Consider the following 15,190-nt stretch of genomic DNA (forward strand, 5'->3'; position numbering starts at 1 on the left):
TTCAAACTGAAATCTTCTACCTACCCGGCCACCCACCCCCATCAAATGGGGCCAGAGACCGTGCGTATGCTAGCACCACACAGATGTGTGTCTGGAGGCTCAAACTACCATTTTGTCCCAGTAATTAAAGTCATGCAGAGTGCTATTCTGTCTACGTAACTTATTAGAGAATGGGTTGTTTCAGGCTGGGAGAAGCTGTGGCAGGCATTGCCAACAACAGCCTGGGCTAGTTACATTCACAGGGCAGACCCCACAAACAGCATGAGGCCACAGGACCTCAGGCAGCTGGGAGGTGGCCACCTGATCTAACAGGTGTTGGAGGAGGTATCCCCCACCCCCATGAAATTCCCACCATGCTGTGCAGTGGATTGCTACAGGAACCAAACCCGGGCGACCAGCCAAGTCAGCCAGAGCAAGGAGGCACAGGGACTAAAAGGGAAAGAGGTAAGATGATTTTGAAGCAAAGCAGGAGTGGATAGAGCCAGGTTAGGCCAGGCCAGGCCAGGCCCCACCATAGAGCAGACAGAGTCAGGCAGGTAGGCCCTCCAGAGGCCAGCTCAGGACAGGACAAGGGAGCTCACCAGCTCAGGCCTGAGGTCCAGGCTGGGCAGGGCAGCGGGGCAGGGGGCTGTGGCATGCGGCATGCTGCAGCCAGGCCATGTCCTTAGCATGCACAGGGCAAAGCAGGGCCTGGGGCCAGCTCAGCCTCCCACAGGGCAGTGGCTGGCCAGCCCAGCAGACCACTCTTCCAGAGGCCAATAGCTGAGCCTTAGCCTGGCTGGGGGCCAGGGTTCTGCTCCTTGGGGGGTGGGGGTTCTTGTAGAGGTTCTGTGCTTGATGGGCAAGGCTAGTCCTTCCCTGATGGAGGCAGGCTGGGCAGCTTTGTGGATAGTTCAGATGGTCCACAATGCTACTCTTCAAGGCATGATGAACCACTCTGATGGGCTGGGGAGGCAAGGGCCATGGCTGCAGACAATCCACCCCACCAGAGTGTTGCAGATGAGCACTCTGGACTGGGACCCTGTGGCCCCAGAACCAGCCAGGTGATGAACCAGCGTGATGCTGAAAAAGGAAAACCCAAACAAACGCCAAGGTGAGCATTGGTAAGCAGGGCCGCACTAGGCAGCGAGCAGGAGGGCAGAGGTGGACGGGGGCAGACAGGGTGGTGGGCAGGTGGTGGTGGTCACTCCTCGCGCAGCTGCAGGCGGTAGCGGTGGTAGCGGACCTGGAAGAAGAGGCGCTCGGCCAGCGAGAGGGTCATGCCAGGCAGCACGTAGTGATCACTCGCGCCCATGTGTCTGAAGCCCAGTGACTCATAGAGCTTGTGGGCGGCCACCTTAACGGCTGTGGTGCCCAGTACCACTGCAGAATAGTTGTGCAACATGGCAAACTCCAACACCCTCCTGCCCAGAGCCTTGGCGATGCCTTTGCCGCGGAAGCGCGAGTCCACGGACATGCGGAGCAGCTCCACTGTGTTGTCCTCCTCATGGGCCCGTGCGGCTACGATGCCCACAACGTTGCCGTCCAGGACAGCCACCCAGAAACAGGAACCTAGGAAGGACATGACAGTCAGGGACATTTTGCATGGAAGACTGGAGAGACTTCAGAGCTGCCTGTTCCAGCTGGGTACCATGTCAGGCTATCACAATGTTGCTCAATCCTCCAGTGCCCTGATCCACTATTCTGCTCTTTTGGGCACCACGGGAGGCCACGATTTAGGATAACCTGCCTCCTCTAGACCCCCTGAGCAGCAAGAACATTCCACAAGCCTCAGTCCAGGCCAACCTGCCCAACTTTGCATGACAGGATCCCATGTCACAAGCAGACACAATCAGCTCCAGCCTGAGTCGCTATTAGCCTGGCCAGAATAGTAGTTGGAGGTGCCTAGGAGCTGGACAGGCGTTGACAAAGCAGGTTCCTACCCCCAGACCTCCTGAAAAACCACAGACAATCACAGCCAGGGCCACAGGGCAGAGTATGTCTTGCTGACATGCTCTGAATCCCAGCCTTTGGCCTGCCATACTCCTCCCCCACTATCTTCGCAGGGACAAAACTGAATGAGAACCCAGAAGAATGTTTTATAACCCAGTGAGGGACTACAGACAGCCACACACCCCCATTCCCAGTAACCCAGCTTCTACTGGGCAATGAGCCTGACACCAGGCTAGCCATTCCCACCTACAGTGAAGACATCCCACCCTTACCCCTACAAGAAAGGAGAGAGTGAAAACAAGGAGTTTGGATGGGAGGAATGCTGAAGGGCACAGACCATGGGGAATCCAGTCACCTTCATGCACTAGAGGTCCACGGTCAAAGGGATACCCAGAGACCTTTCTAAAAAATTAAGGCTGAGGGACTGTAGGAGAGAGGGAGCGTCTGGCCCGGCCAAGAGAGAGACTTGCTGTGGGTGATCTGGCCTCCTTTGGCCTCACCCACTCCACCTCCAGCCTCCTTCAAAGGACCACACTTCCCCCAAAGGCTCTACACCTGTACTTGCCCTCACCTGGCAGTAGGAAGCACTCCTCCCTACACTTCTCACCTCTGGGGAAGCCAGTTCCTTCCGTGCAGACTTTGTGCTCTACAGTTGAGGGTGCTGCCTGCCCACCCTCCACCAGTGTAGCAGAGAAAGCTGCCAACTCATGGAGGGCCCTGGTCCCAGAGCCTCTAGGACTTCCCTAACCCCGTATGTCGACTGCCCTCTTACCAGCTGCCCCACACTCACCCACACAACCAGACCAGAGGTCAGGACAGCCTCCAGCACCCAGTTGTCACTCTTCCCAGGTCTTGTTTCCCCACTTGCGTAAGAACTCCCATAAATCTACACAGCCCAGTTAGCTGATGTCCAGCATTACCTCTTATGGGGTCCAGTAAACCCAGCAGATCCTCAAGGGTTAGCAAGAACTGCCACACTTTAACCCCTGAGGTTCAGTTCAGAAAGAGCACATGAAAGGAACCTCTGACCACACCCATCAACTATGTACTGAAGCCCGCTTCAGCCATTTTACACCTTCCCTTCCCAAGCAGAGGCAGATAGGTCGAGGGCCCTGCAGAGGACAGGAAGCTGTATTTGGATGTGGGTAAGGGCTGAGAAGAACAGTAGGCACCAAGGCCAGCTAAACAGGACATTGGGGTATAAGACAGAATGGCTAGGGAGGAACTGGCAAAAACTATAGCTGGCAAGGCCAAAGAGGCTGCCCTTCCTTGAAATAGACCTGGTTCCTGCTGGCCAGTCCCCTATGCTCAGCCCCTCACATCCCAAAATGTCTCTTTCCTCTGGTTCCCACAACCCAGTCTGCTTCATGGCTTGCCTTGGGGAGAGACTAGACTCTAGCTCCTGTAGACCAGAATCCCAGACCCTCTTTCTACAGAAAGCCTTGGGGTCTGGGATAATACCTTGCGGTTCACTAACCTAGTCAGGAGGCCAAGTAAGGCCTGAACTCCCCCCCCCCCCGCTCAATCTACTGCTCCCTGGGACATCTTCTGTGCCACCCAGGGTCCCCCCACTTTGGGCTGCCTCAGGATCCAGCCAGGACTTTACCCCCCAACACACAAACAAATGGCAGGTACCAAGAAAAGGTATCCAACAGAGGACTCGGTGGGGAGGACTTCTTTCTGGCTCTCCCCTGCTGACACTCCACCCTTAGCTAGAGGCTGCAGTCATTCAGAAGGCTCAGAACATCAGGATCCCACATCCTAGGCCCTCTTGTGCCTGAAGGTAAAGAGGGAGGGAGTAGGCAGAGTTGGAGAATTCCAGAACTCACCAGGTGGCTTCATGTAGTACTGCTCAATGTCAGCCATGTCCGTGTGCAGCGCACACTCCAGGTAGGCCAGAATCACCTTGCGACTGTAGTAGTAGCGCAGGGCCAGGAGCCCAGCCGGCACCAGGCATGTCAGCAGCAGTGAGCGGGTCACAGCAAAACAGAGGGCTGCAGGCAAGGGAGCACAGGTGAGGTGGCAGGTACAGAGGGGCACGCGGCCAGGCTGGACAAGGGTAGGTCCCACAGCACCCGGAGTCCAAACCACCTTGGTAAATCAGTGCTTAGGGATGCTCCCCACCAGGGACTGTTTCTCTGTGTAGCAGTCATGGCCGCAGTCCCCCTCTCTACGCTTCCTCATTTCCAAGCTCTCTGGAGTAAACACCTGCTACCTTCACAACCTGAAACAAAGGTCCACAATACAGCCTAGGCCAGACCAGTGCTGGTCAGCCCTTGGTTCCCCCAGTTTCCAAAGGGGCTCTTGCCTACTCCACCTAGCCTGGTGCTAAGTCAAAGAGCTGGACAGAGACACCAGGGCACTGCCTATCCAAGCAGGTCATCCGGCGCCGGGGTGTGAAGGGACCCAACTAGAGCCCTCTCTGGGCAGCTTCGGAGCCCACTAGGCTGATAGAATCAGGCGACAAGCACCACACCATTTCCAACTTCATTTATGCTGTAAAGGAGGAAAACGCACAAGAGCAAAAGTTGCCTCCTTTGAATGACCTTGGGTGAGTCGCCTCAAGCTCCTCATCTGCAGAATGGGATGGCATGGACTGGGAGGGGTGTGCTTCAAGACAGCACGGGGTATCCTCTCTGTAGCCCTGGCTCTTGCGAACAGTCTCCTTGGCTCCCCGCGGAGCTGGCTGTCTTCCCGTCATAAATTAGCACTTGAGCCTCAGGCGGCCTCCCCCGCCCGCAGATTATATATAGTTGTCGCGCCGGGCCGCAGCTGCAGCGCTACCTGCCCTGTCACGCCGCCCCCACCCGGGATGCCCCGCGACGGAGAGAACGGGCGCCGCGGACTGAGTTGCCAACCCAGTGCTTCCCAGTCCGCAGCGCCCTGCACTCAGCCTGCGCCAGTTCCCACGCCCGGCCCAGGCGCCTTGGCCGAAAGCCCGGAGCGCTGCGCCGCGGGTGCAAGCAGGTCTCCTCCCAGCCGGTCCAGCGCACCGACGCGGCACCCGGGCTCCGAGATGGGGACCCAAGAGGAAGACAGAGAAAGTCACGCGCGACGGTCCCCGGAGGGGTCCGCTGGACCCGCTGGAGCCGGGCCCGGAGCGGGACTGCCGCAGCCCCGCCGGCCCCCCGCCCCCCGCGGCGCACTGACCCGCCAGCAGGGCGTAGAGCAGCTGGGTGCGCGGGTGCTGCCGCAGGCCGCGGAAAGCCGTGTTGGGGATGCGCTCCAAGATGCCGTCGTAGAAGATGCGGCGCGCCGCCTCCTGCTCTGCTGCGCGGAACTCGCGGATGCACACGCCGCGCCCCTCCGGCGGCCCCGCGCCCCCGGTGCCTCCGTGGGGCTGGGGACCTGCCGCGGGTGGGGGTGCGGCGGCCGGCCCGGGCGCGGCGGGCAGCGGGGGCCACATGGCTCCGGCGGCAGCGAGCAGCGCGTCCTTCTTGGCCCCCGGCAGTGCCTCATGGTCCTCCGTAGCCACGATCTTCGTCTCGCAGACCATGTCGGGAGGCCCACAATGCATGCACCCGGCCGGGCGGCGCAGCGCAGGGACGCGAGCCGGCGGCGACGGGCAGAGCCCGAGCCCAGGGCAAGGGCGCGGCGCCCTCGGACCCGCGGCGGCGGCAGCGGCAGCAGCGGCTCAGGGGCGCAGGGCGGAGGCGGCGGGCGGCCGGGGCGCGCGCAGGGAGCTGCGCCGCATTTTGGAGAAGTATTTATAATGCAGCGGCGCGGGTGCAGTCGCGGCGCCCGGGGTCCCGCAGGGTCCTAGCGTCCACTGCATTGGCTGCCGAGGGTCACCATGTGATCTCGGGGGTGGGAGCAGACGCCGCCTCCGCGCCCGCCCGATGGCACACTTGGGCTGCGTGGCTGGCGGACCGCTGGAGCACAGAGGGGCCGAGCGACAGCGTGCGAGGAAGTGGTCCTCAGTGAGCCGCGAGTGAGCGGCAGCAGGGACAGGGTGCTCAGAGAGGCGCTGCGTGGGGGGGGCTTGAGGCTCGCCAGGAGGACAGCGAGTGATGGACGCCTCTCACCCCACCCCTGAGCTCCGGGAAAGCTGCCGCTGAGCTCGGGCGGGCGTCCCTGCAGCAATGCGTCCTCTTCTTCCGCGGCCGCTGGCAGTAGTCACGGAAGTGTCTCCGTCTCCCACCCCTTTGTCTGTACGCGGCTCCCGGCCGGCCGAAGTCCTCTTGAGGGGCACCGTGTTCCCTTGACAGGCGCCCTCCGATCCCGCCGCCGGGGCCGAACGGACTGAGAGAGAGTGAGGCTGAAATAGGGTATGATGCCCGCGTTGCCTGACGCAGGGCCGAACCCCACCCCACTCCAATCTGACACCCGATAGCTCCCGGCAGCAGACCTGCAGGATTGCAGGACCCCTCCCGGCTCGGCCCCCGCCTTCCGCGGCCCGCGCATGCGCCCCGTGGCCTTGGTGCAGGTGCAGCGGGGGCTTGCTTCTAAGCCGTGGTCTCAGTCCCCAGGAGCAAGACATGCAGACGCAGCAGACTGGGCGCGCATGGAGTGGGGACTGCGTAGTGGCATATCCACTTTCCTAGGTCATGGGGATAGACACCCCCAAAGCCGAATTCATCCACATGGTCACGGAGACTCTGACGTCTCCGGACCAGAGCAGAGGACCCTCAGTCTGCGTTATGCCGCACAATAGTTGGAGCCAGCAGAGCAGCTAAGGTCACCTAGAGACTGAAGGGGCCTGTCTTGCAAACCTGGGAGTAGGATATGTTGAATCCAACAGCGCAAGGGGACTGGGGAGGAGAGGACAAGGCTAGAGAGGATTTCCCTCAGTGTGTTTTCAAGACATGGCGGGGGGAGGTGCTTATCTGGGTCCCAGAGGCAACCTTCCTGGACACTGGTGGTAAATCTCTGGATATTTCAAAGGAGCTCACTGATAGTACCCAAAAAGGCTGAGGTCCCTGACCAGCCACTTTGACCTCTCCTAGGTCCTGACGTTGGCTGGGTGGCCTGCAGGAACACTGCTGGCCTGTAAGGGCTGGGGGCAGTCAGGCAGAAGGGCCCTGGGGAAAGTGAGGCTGAGTATTGAGGACTGGTGGGTCCAAGTAGGTCTGAATCAGGACCCTAGGTTTGAGGGTCATTGAAGTCTGTAAGCTTCAGAAGCAACAAAGTGGTCTAGTGCCTACAGGGCATCTCTCCTAACCAGATTTGCTCCTTTGTTATCCTGCACCTCCAGACCTAGGGGCCTTGCAATACTCACATCAGTGCGAGCTGGATGTTCCCCTTCAGTTCTGCAGAGGTCCCTTCCCCTGGTCTGCCTGCCCATTCCCTTCATTGCCCCAGTCCTCCTATAGTCATTTGTCACCATGGTCATGATGGTGGCCTGCACTACAGCCAATACATCAGAACCTTCTGAAAGTGTGGAGAGGCCAGGACTGGAGCCCATGAATAGACACTTTGAAGGGCTTGGAGACTCAAACGATGCTACCGTGGGAGTTGCGCAGACAACAGGGCAGTCCATGGCCCTGCTTAGCCCTGTTCCTCCTCCCTGTCATGGGGCGCCCTCTGCCGTTCTCCCTTAGGCCATTCCTGGGTGGCATCAAGGTCCTCTTTAGAGTCACTACCTCTGCTGAGCTCCCCACGAAGGCTAATACACTCCTCTGCCTGAGTCTAGGAAGACTCAGGAGATCCAGCTTTGCTTCCTCACGCCTGGCAGCTGACTGCTCCTTCCAGGGGTGAAGACGTTTCTCCAGATTTCAGAGACAGAGTGGGGACCGGTGCACTGAAGCCTACAACTGAACATTCATGGGTAGAGATGCTTCCTTAATTGGGCAGCCCTCCACCCATGGTGTGTTCACTAAGGATGTTGGGGACACAGGACTTATCCCTGCCTGGCATGGCTGCCCCAGGGTCTGTTGGGGGGTGGGGGGAGAAGAACCCGATGCTGAAAAATGTGGAGAAAAAGAGTGGGTACTGGAAAGATCCACAGCCAAGGTAATCCTAGGAAATGGCCCTGGGCTAGATGCTGAAAGATAGAAGCCCCTGAGGCCTCGGGTTTGGACAGGAGCCTTTAAGAGAGGAGAGCCCAAAGCACAGAGAAAAGTTCCCACATGCCACTAAAAGATGCCACCAAAATGGAAATTCTGCAATAGTCCCAAGCCAGAAGTTTTGGAGACCCAGACTCAACTCACTCTGAGAAAAAAAAATGCCTCCAGACAAGCTCAGGCTTTGCCTCCTTAGAAAAGCCTCCTTAGCCAGAGCTTCACCTCCTCAGAGCTACCCGCTGCAGGGACGCTCTCAGAAACCTCCCCCCACCCCCACCCATCACTCATCCTTCCTCTGAACAGAGTGAGAGTCCCCAGCCCATGTTAGGCATGACCACTTCAATCCCACTCAGCTAGGGGCTAAAGTGAGGAAATAAGCTGATAAAAAGAAAGTCTACTACTCCTCAGGAATCAACCCTATCGCCGCCTCCCAAAAGGTGGGTGGCTGGCCAGCCAGAGCTACATGAGATCCTGCCTCAAAAAAAGGAGGGGCATTCGGGGGGGGGCAGACTTGTGAAGCAGGTCATCAAGACTGAGGAGATGACTGGGGGAAGAGGAGAGCAGGCAGCTCGTGCAGAGCCTTTGAGGTGGGAGGGTTACATTGTAAATGGAATGTGTCAACAAGATATTTTCAGCCAGTGATGGCAGAGCACGCCTTTAATCCCAGCACTCAAGGAGCAGAGGCAGGAAAATTTCTGAGTTCAAGGCCAACCTAATCTACAGAGTGAGTTCCAGGACTACCAAAGCTACACAGAGAAACTCTGCCTCCAAAAACAAAAACCAAACCAAACCAAACAAACCAAAAAGGTCTTTTCAGACAGACCAACTCAGTTTTCTTCCTCAGTACTTCCTACACAGGCCACAGGCATAGAAGACATGAAACCTAGGAAAAGGTAACTTGGACAGAAGAGTGCAGGTGGGCAGTGCTGCAGCTGGTGGCTTGGGTCCCAGAATCCTGGCTAAGGGTGGTAAAAGAATGAAGGAAGGACAGATACACCGACACACATACAATGAAGCCAGAGTCATGTGAGGTTTTCACTGGAACCTGGAACCTCAGTGTGTTGTAGGTGCAGCACAGAGAGGGAGGAAGTCTCTGAAAAAGGTCATGTGCAGGCCATCAGTCCCAGCTACGAGTATCCGGGAGGAAGAAGCCGCATCCGCTGGTCTTTACACTTGTCATCTACCAATCGTTATAAACACTCATGCACGCGCTCCATATGTTCTCTCAGCACTTCATGCACTCAGGGCGCCCTCTGTTCCCTAGAGGGCATCCAGTATGGGAATGTACAACTGTCTGGGAACAACAACAGAGATCCAGGTAAATATGGAGGTATCCTATGCCCAAGGTTTGGGATCAGTGCTCAACAATAATCAGACACCAAAGTCAGTTAGTCCAGGGCTAAATCTAAGAAAACAAAAGGCATCTCAGAAAGAAAATCCTGCCTTGTGCTTGACAATAACCTGAGCTATGTTTAGTCATCCGAATGCCATAGTAAGCCAATGACAAACGGCAAAGCTGCACTGTGGCTCCAGGACAATGCAGAGCCCTTAGGAAAACCTAAAGCGCTTGCCACCCAACTGTGCTAGACCTCTCCATCTCTGCTCCTTCCAAGAAACCTAAGTCAAGCTTATTCACCAGTGGCCCAAAATACCAAGTCTGTGGGTACAGACCTGGTGTTCACTTAACCACAGCAGCATGAAACACATGCTGCTTTCATCTCCCTAGAACCCTAAACACAACACCCAGAACATGCTTCAGCTTTCTCCTGCCTCCTGTCTGTTCCTTCTACTCTGAGGTCCCTCCTGTCTTCTCAGCTCCTCTCTCCTGTCCTTACTCAGGCACAGAGAACTCAACAGTGTAACGGTTCCACTCTTCTTTCTCTGGTGCTGGGCCAGGAGCTTGTCCTTGCAGCTACCGTGACCTTCCCATCCCCAAATCCTCCTGGCTCTATTTTCATTTTCTTTCTTTTTTAAAGTTGGAGTCTCTCTCTGCTGTTCTATAACTCACTATGTAGACCAAGCTGGCCTTGAATTCTCAGAGTGCCAGGATAAAAGGTAGGTACCACGACACCTCACTTCTATTTTCAAGTACATCTGGAATCCAACCACTTCTCACGCGGCCACAGGTGGCACTGCCCAGCTAGCCTCCATCCATGATGGGTGCAACTATCTCAAGGGCCCATATTATCCTCCAGGGCTATCTAGTATCTCTAGCAACAAGCACCCTGTTCCCACAAACCTAGAATCTACTGGCTCAAAACCTTATAAGCCCAGAGGGATGGCTCAGGGGGCTAAAAAGTGTCCCCCAAGCAAGCCTGACAAACTGAGCTTAATCCCTGGAACACACAGGAGACAATTATCTCCCCAATTGTCCTCTGTGCATACACACATGTGCATGCATACACATACACACACACACACACACACATTTCAAAGACATGACAAAGCTTCAAGGAGGATCACCTACCAAGTTTCTTCTTCTCTTTCCTCCCTCAGCTCCCTGTAGCCCGAACTCCAGTAAGATAGGCTACCAACCTCCAGACACCTTCATCCTAGCCTTTCTGACTGATTCTACTTCATTCCATAGGCATGGCCCAAAAGAAAACTACACTTTCTTGGTTATCTGTACCAAGGGATAACCTAACAGCATCAATAAAATACAGGACAGTTAATCTTGAATTTAGGGTAAACAATACCTTTAGTGTGAGTACATCCCATAAACGTTGTATAAAGGGTACTAAAAAGTGTTTCTGTATTTGACTTGCTAGATCTGGCAATCTACACACAGAACAAGGATACATTCCTAGTCTCTCCTGCAACAAGGAATGGTCAGGACTGAAATCAACCAATGGGACATGAGTATACATCCACCTCCATTGCTCAGGGAGAACCCAGAACAGAATCCTGGTTGGCACAACACACCTGGACAGTGCTCAGGCTGAAGAGCCACCAAAGGTCTCAGCACTCCTCTAACAGTGCCCCCCTCTCGGGTGATTTAGTTCTTTGTGGGGGTAATCAAGGAACCATGACCCAGATAGGCCAGTGTTGTGTCTAGGGCAAGGCAGTTACTAAAACCTCAGCCCCTAGTGTCTCCTGGAAGTGTTTTCAATAGTGTGTGCACACACCCTAACTTGATTTTCCTTGTACAAACTTTCCAGTAAAAGGAGAGAGCTTTCCTCACTTTGTCTGAGGTTTGCCTGCTAGGCATCTAACTAACACATGTGTGCAAATATAAGAGGGACCACTAACTCCCACCCAGAAGTTCCTGATACCCAGAAGCCAAGCTTAGGGCTGCAGATAGAAGGATTTCAGCTGTTCTCCCTCCTGGAAGATATGTTTACCCACTGCCTGCCGCTCACTGCTGCTCCCTCCTAAAGAAGACCTAGGTCAGGGTTCCAGAGTTTCTGTAAAGCCGTGCCCACTCCAGTACAGAGAGGCCATAGGGAACTCAGAGGGGACAGGCCAGTATCAAGACCCCCTGGCCTCCAAACAAGGGCATGCTGGCTGAGGCAGGTCTGAGAAGGCCAATTCACTTCACTGTCAGTGCCAAGTGTTTGCAGGGACAGGCAAGCGCACCTCAGCAGGGTGCTGCTATAGGACAGTACCAAACACCTTCCTATCACCTGTTACAGAAACCAAGACCTAGAGAGGGCCCTAACAGGGCAACATACAGGGCTCTGGTGGCCAGAGCAAAGCACAGGGCACAGACATGCTAGCAGGCATTTATTGACAGGGAACATCACTGGCCAAAGATCTTCAGCGTCCAGCTGGCCAGCAGGCACACAGAGCCCGGCGCTCAGCCTGGAGCAGGAGGGTCTCCGTCTGCAAAGGAACCAGAAGCAGCATAAGGATGGGACGGAGCTCTTAACCAACACCTTCCCAGGCCTTCCTGCCTTCCTGGCTCCTTCATTTTCACCTGGGTACCCTGCTGGGACTTCCGGTCCTCCTCACCGGTGCCCCTCTGTACCTTTAGGTGCCTTAACACCTCCATTCCCTCCATCCTATGCCAGAATAACCACTCCAGCCATCTTTCAATTCACTTCCAAAGCACCTCCATCAAGGACTCTCACCCCACAATCCATAAAAGGAGTGGATGCCTGCTCACTGAGAAGTGGGGAGAGACACCATGGTGGGGAGTGTCCTTCTGACTGTCCCAAAAGGGCTGAGGAAAGATCCCATTCCTCCTGTGTCCAACAATTCCCTTTACAAGAAGGTCGACTCCTTTGGCTACGCCCCAGGGATTGAGAGATACAAATTCACCCAACCAGTGAGGACCTAAAACTCCAGGACAAACATCCAGATCTCTGGTCCAACTTAGCTTTCCATTTTTTCACACACCATAGCCTCTGTGTCCCAGCCTCAGTTTCTTCTTACTCTGGGCTCACCTCTTACTGAGATCCTGGTTTAGGGTTGTGTACATCCCTGGAGTACACAAGTCACAGGGCACAGTGCCCTGAGATCCTGGCACTGGGCATGGGGGCATTTTCAGGTGAGACCTAGGCCCAGATCCCTAAAGTGGCTACATTTTGGGGTGCCTACCGGCCAAACTCAGACCTTCCTGACCTTGTGTACTCACCCGTGCGTCCAGGCTGTAAGCGGTTTTTCGTAGGTCCTGAAGGGCGCGCTGCATGAATTCAAATGCGTGGCAGTCCACGCACGGGCGGCCTGCGGGGACGCGAATCAGCGTCACGTGAGGGTGGGCAGCCGGAGCCCCTGCCAGGGCGTCCCGGTCCCTGTCGCCCGCCCTCCAGTTCCCACCCAGAGAGTGACCGCGCAGGAAACAAAGACGCCCCCCGCACGCCCCCTCCGCAGGCACCTACTCTGCGCGGGGACAGCGCTCCCGGCGGCGGGTTCGGCGCGGGCGCCCAGCAGCGCCAGGCTCAGCAGTAGCAGCAGCAGCAGCAAAGTCGGTGGCGACAGCAAGGACCTGGGCGCGGGGGCCATGGCAGAGGGAGCCCGGGCCACCCTGCAGCGAGTAGCGGTCAGCCGCGCCGCGCACCTGGCTGCACCCCGAACCGGCCCACTGGTGATGCCCCGGCCACGCCCACCCACAACCCGCAGCCACAGCCCAGCCCTACTCACGTGTCCCGCGAGCTCAGGTGCGCTTAGCCCAGTACCACCCTGCCCCGGGCCCCGCGGACACCACCCCACCCTTACCGCGGTTCACGGAACCGCGAACAAGCAGCGCGGGCGACTCGGGAAGACGGACCGCGACCCGCACGCGCGCGCATGCGCCCAAGCCGACCCCACCCGGGGCCCCCCCTGACGTCGTCGTCATAGAAACACCGCGGCCGCGCGCGCCTGGCTCTAGCAGCTTCCCCTCTGCCCGAGTCCCCGTAGGGTGCAGCGGAGGACACCAGAGACCAGCTGGGGGTGCCTGCCGCGACCTCGTCACTCTGGCCGCGGGCTCAGTCCTAGGCCAGCACCTGCCCAGGCCCCGCCTGCTCTGCCTGATCTTCCCTGCGGCCTGGGCGCTGCCTCTCCACAGTGACCATACAGTTGCTGCCCGCCGTCGATTTCGACCTTGCGTCCCTCCATTCGTATGGGAGACCAGCCCTGGTAGCCAGACCGGAGCCGGCGCGCGCCCAAGTTGAGGGAGTGTGCGGTCCTGGGTGTCCTGACTAGAGCCTGGGAGCCTGGGTGTGGGGTGTGGGGGTGGGGGTCAGGAGAAGGCCTGGGGCTCTGCGCCACACTGATTTGTCACTGTAGTGCCCTGCCCTGCCAAGGTGTCTCCACTACAGTGCACAGCCGCATCCCCGCCGCCAGAGGAACTCGCCTTTCCTCGGAAAGCAAGGCTCTGGAGGGGGGTCCCCTCCCAACTCTTCCGCAGCTTACACGTATATTCTTCTCCCTTCCGATCTGTTTCATTCTAGGATCTAAACTAGGACCATGACCATGAGCCACGCTGGAAGATCCAGGTGAGTCACCGCGCAGTTGATTCTTCCCAGGCACACCACACACAGTCTTCAGAAAAACCGCTGAGATTTCTATTCAAATCACGCAAAAGTGACCCCAAAAGTCACCTGTGAATGGAAGGAACTCTGTTCATAAAGGAAAGATTGATTTATTCTAAACCACGTGACTGCCCAGGGCTGAGACTGCAGATGCAAGATAAATTGGTGTATCTCCCAGGTGGGATCTCTTCCATGAGTTTCAAAATGTGATGCTCTAGTTTTATGGTTGGGGGGCACTTGGTGATATATCCTGGGAAATACATTGGTCACCGGGATGCCAAGTCAGACAGAAAAGTTAGGGTAAATATTAAAGGACTTAAGCAAGCCTGAGATCATTTTGACTCTGTCTCCACAGTCACCACTGGGCTCTGTGAAAGTTGCACCTGGGTCATGTCACCTAGGGCAGTTATGGGAGTCTATGTCTTCAGGGAACTTCAGTTCACACAAACCTGTCTGCTCCTTTGTGGCTCCCACTCTCCTCGGTCCTCACTCAGCCTGCTGCCCTACCCTCCTTCATCTGTCTTCTCGGGGCCAGCAACTGACAATCCTTTACCCCCAGGATTTTGACCTTGGCTGGGTCTCTCTCTCTCTTTCTCTCTCTCTCTCTCTCTCTCTCTCTCTCTCTCTCTCTCTCTCTCTCTCTCCCCATCTGGCCCAACGTTCTTCAGAGGCCATGGTGATCAGTCAGAGCAGAACAGAGCCCTCCCTCCCCTTCCCCTCCCCCATTGCTAGCACATCAGGACTTGAAGAACAGTGACTTCCCTCAAATCACTGGTGCTTGTTCTCTGGGCGGCAGCTCCTGGGGCTGGTGGTGGGGCTGAGTTCCTGTAAGGACAGCCGGACACTCAGGACTGGTCATTATTAAGTGAGCTGGGACACACTTAGATTTAACTGAGACATAAGCGCTGCTGATATTTATGTGGAAGTTGGGAGCTTTGGAGATTACAGTCATAATCTGTATCTTAGGTTAAAGGATTAAGTTTTTAAAAAGCATTTCTCCGCTGTTGATATCTCTCAGTGGTAGAACACTTGCCTACTGTGTGTGAGCCCTGGGTTCAATACGCCTATACCAGAAGGGAGGGAGGGAGGGAGGGAGGGAGGGAGGGAGGGAGGGAGGGAGGAAGGACAGGAGAGAAGGAAGGAATGAAGGAACAAACAAACAAACTGGAAAAAGGGACATACATCTCTGTTTACTTGACCTAATAACATGTGCTCCAGACTTGGGAGACAAAGGCAGGAAGGTCAGCCCCATATATAAAGTAAGTTCTAGAACAGCCTGACCTATAATGAGACCCTACCCAT

General features: G+C 56.4%; 2 protein-coding genes across 4 annotated transcripts; both read right to left on the reverse strand.

Moving 5' to 3' along the window:
- Positions 1-1,142: 1,142 nt before the first annotated feature.
- Positions 1,143-5,449, reverse strand: Nat8l (N-acetyltransferase 8 like). The gene is made up of 3 exons (XM_028758018.1): positions 5,083-5,449; positions 3,762-3,926; positions 1,143-1,551 (listed from the first exon to the last, which is right to left on the reverse strand). Exons 1-3 carry the CDS (start codon positions 5,447-5,449, stop codon positions 1,184-1,186), a joined length of 900 nt encoding a protein of 299 aa, XP_028613851.1. The 3' UTR covers positions 1,143-1,183.
- Positions 5,450-11,642: 6,193 nt separating this feature from the next.
- CUNH4orf48 (chromosome unknown C4orf48 homolog) lies at positions 11,643-13,225 on the reverse strand. Of its 3 annotated transcripts, none has more exons than XM_028758306.1 (4): positions 13,017-13,225; positions 12,755-12,900; positions 12,511-12,599; positions 11,643-11,756 (listed from the first exon to the last, which is right to left on the reverse strand). In XM_028758306.1, exons 2-4 carry the CDS (start codon positions 12,876-12,878, stop codon positions 11,691-11,693), a joined length of 279 nt encoding a protein of 92 aa, XP_028614139.1. In that variant the 5' UTR covers positions 12,879-12,900; positions 13,017-13,225; the 3' UTR covers positions 11,643-11,690. The 3 variants fall into 3 exon arrangements, with proteins under 3 accessions (XP_028614139.1, XP_028614140.1, XP_028614138.1); XM_028758307.1 differs by having other exon boundaries at positions 13,013-13,225; XM_028758305.1 differs by having other exon boundaries at positions 13,092-13,219.
- Positions 13,226-15,190: the final 1,965 nt, after the last annotated feature.

This window comes from Grammomys surdaster, unplaced genomic scaffold (assembly GCF_004785775.1).
Source record: "Grammomys surdaster isolate TR1022 unplaced genomic scaffold, NIH_TR_1.0 126187, whole genome shotgun sequence".
NCBI lineage: Eukaryota > Metazoa > Chordata > Mammalia > Rodentia > Muridae > Grammomys > Grammomys surdaster.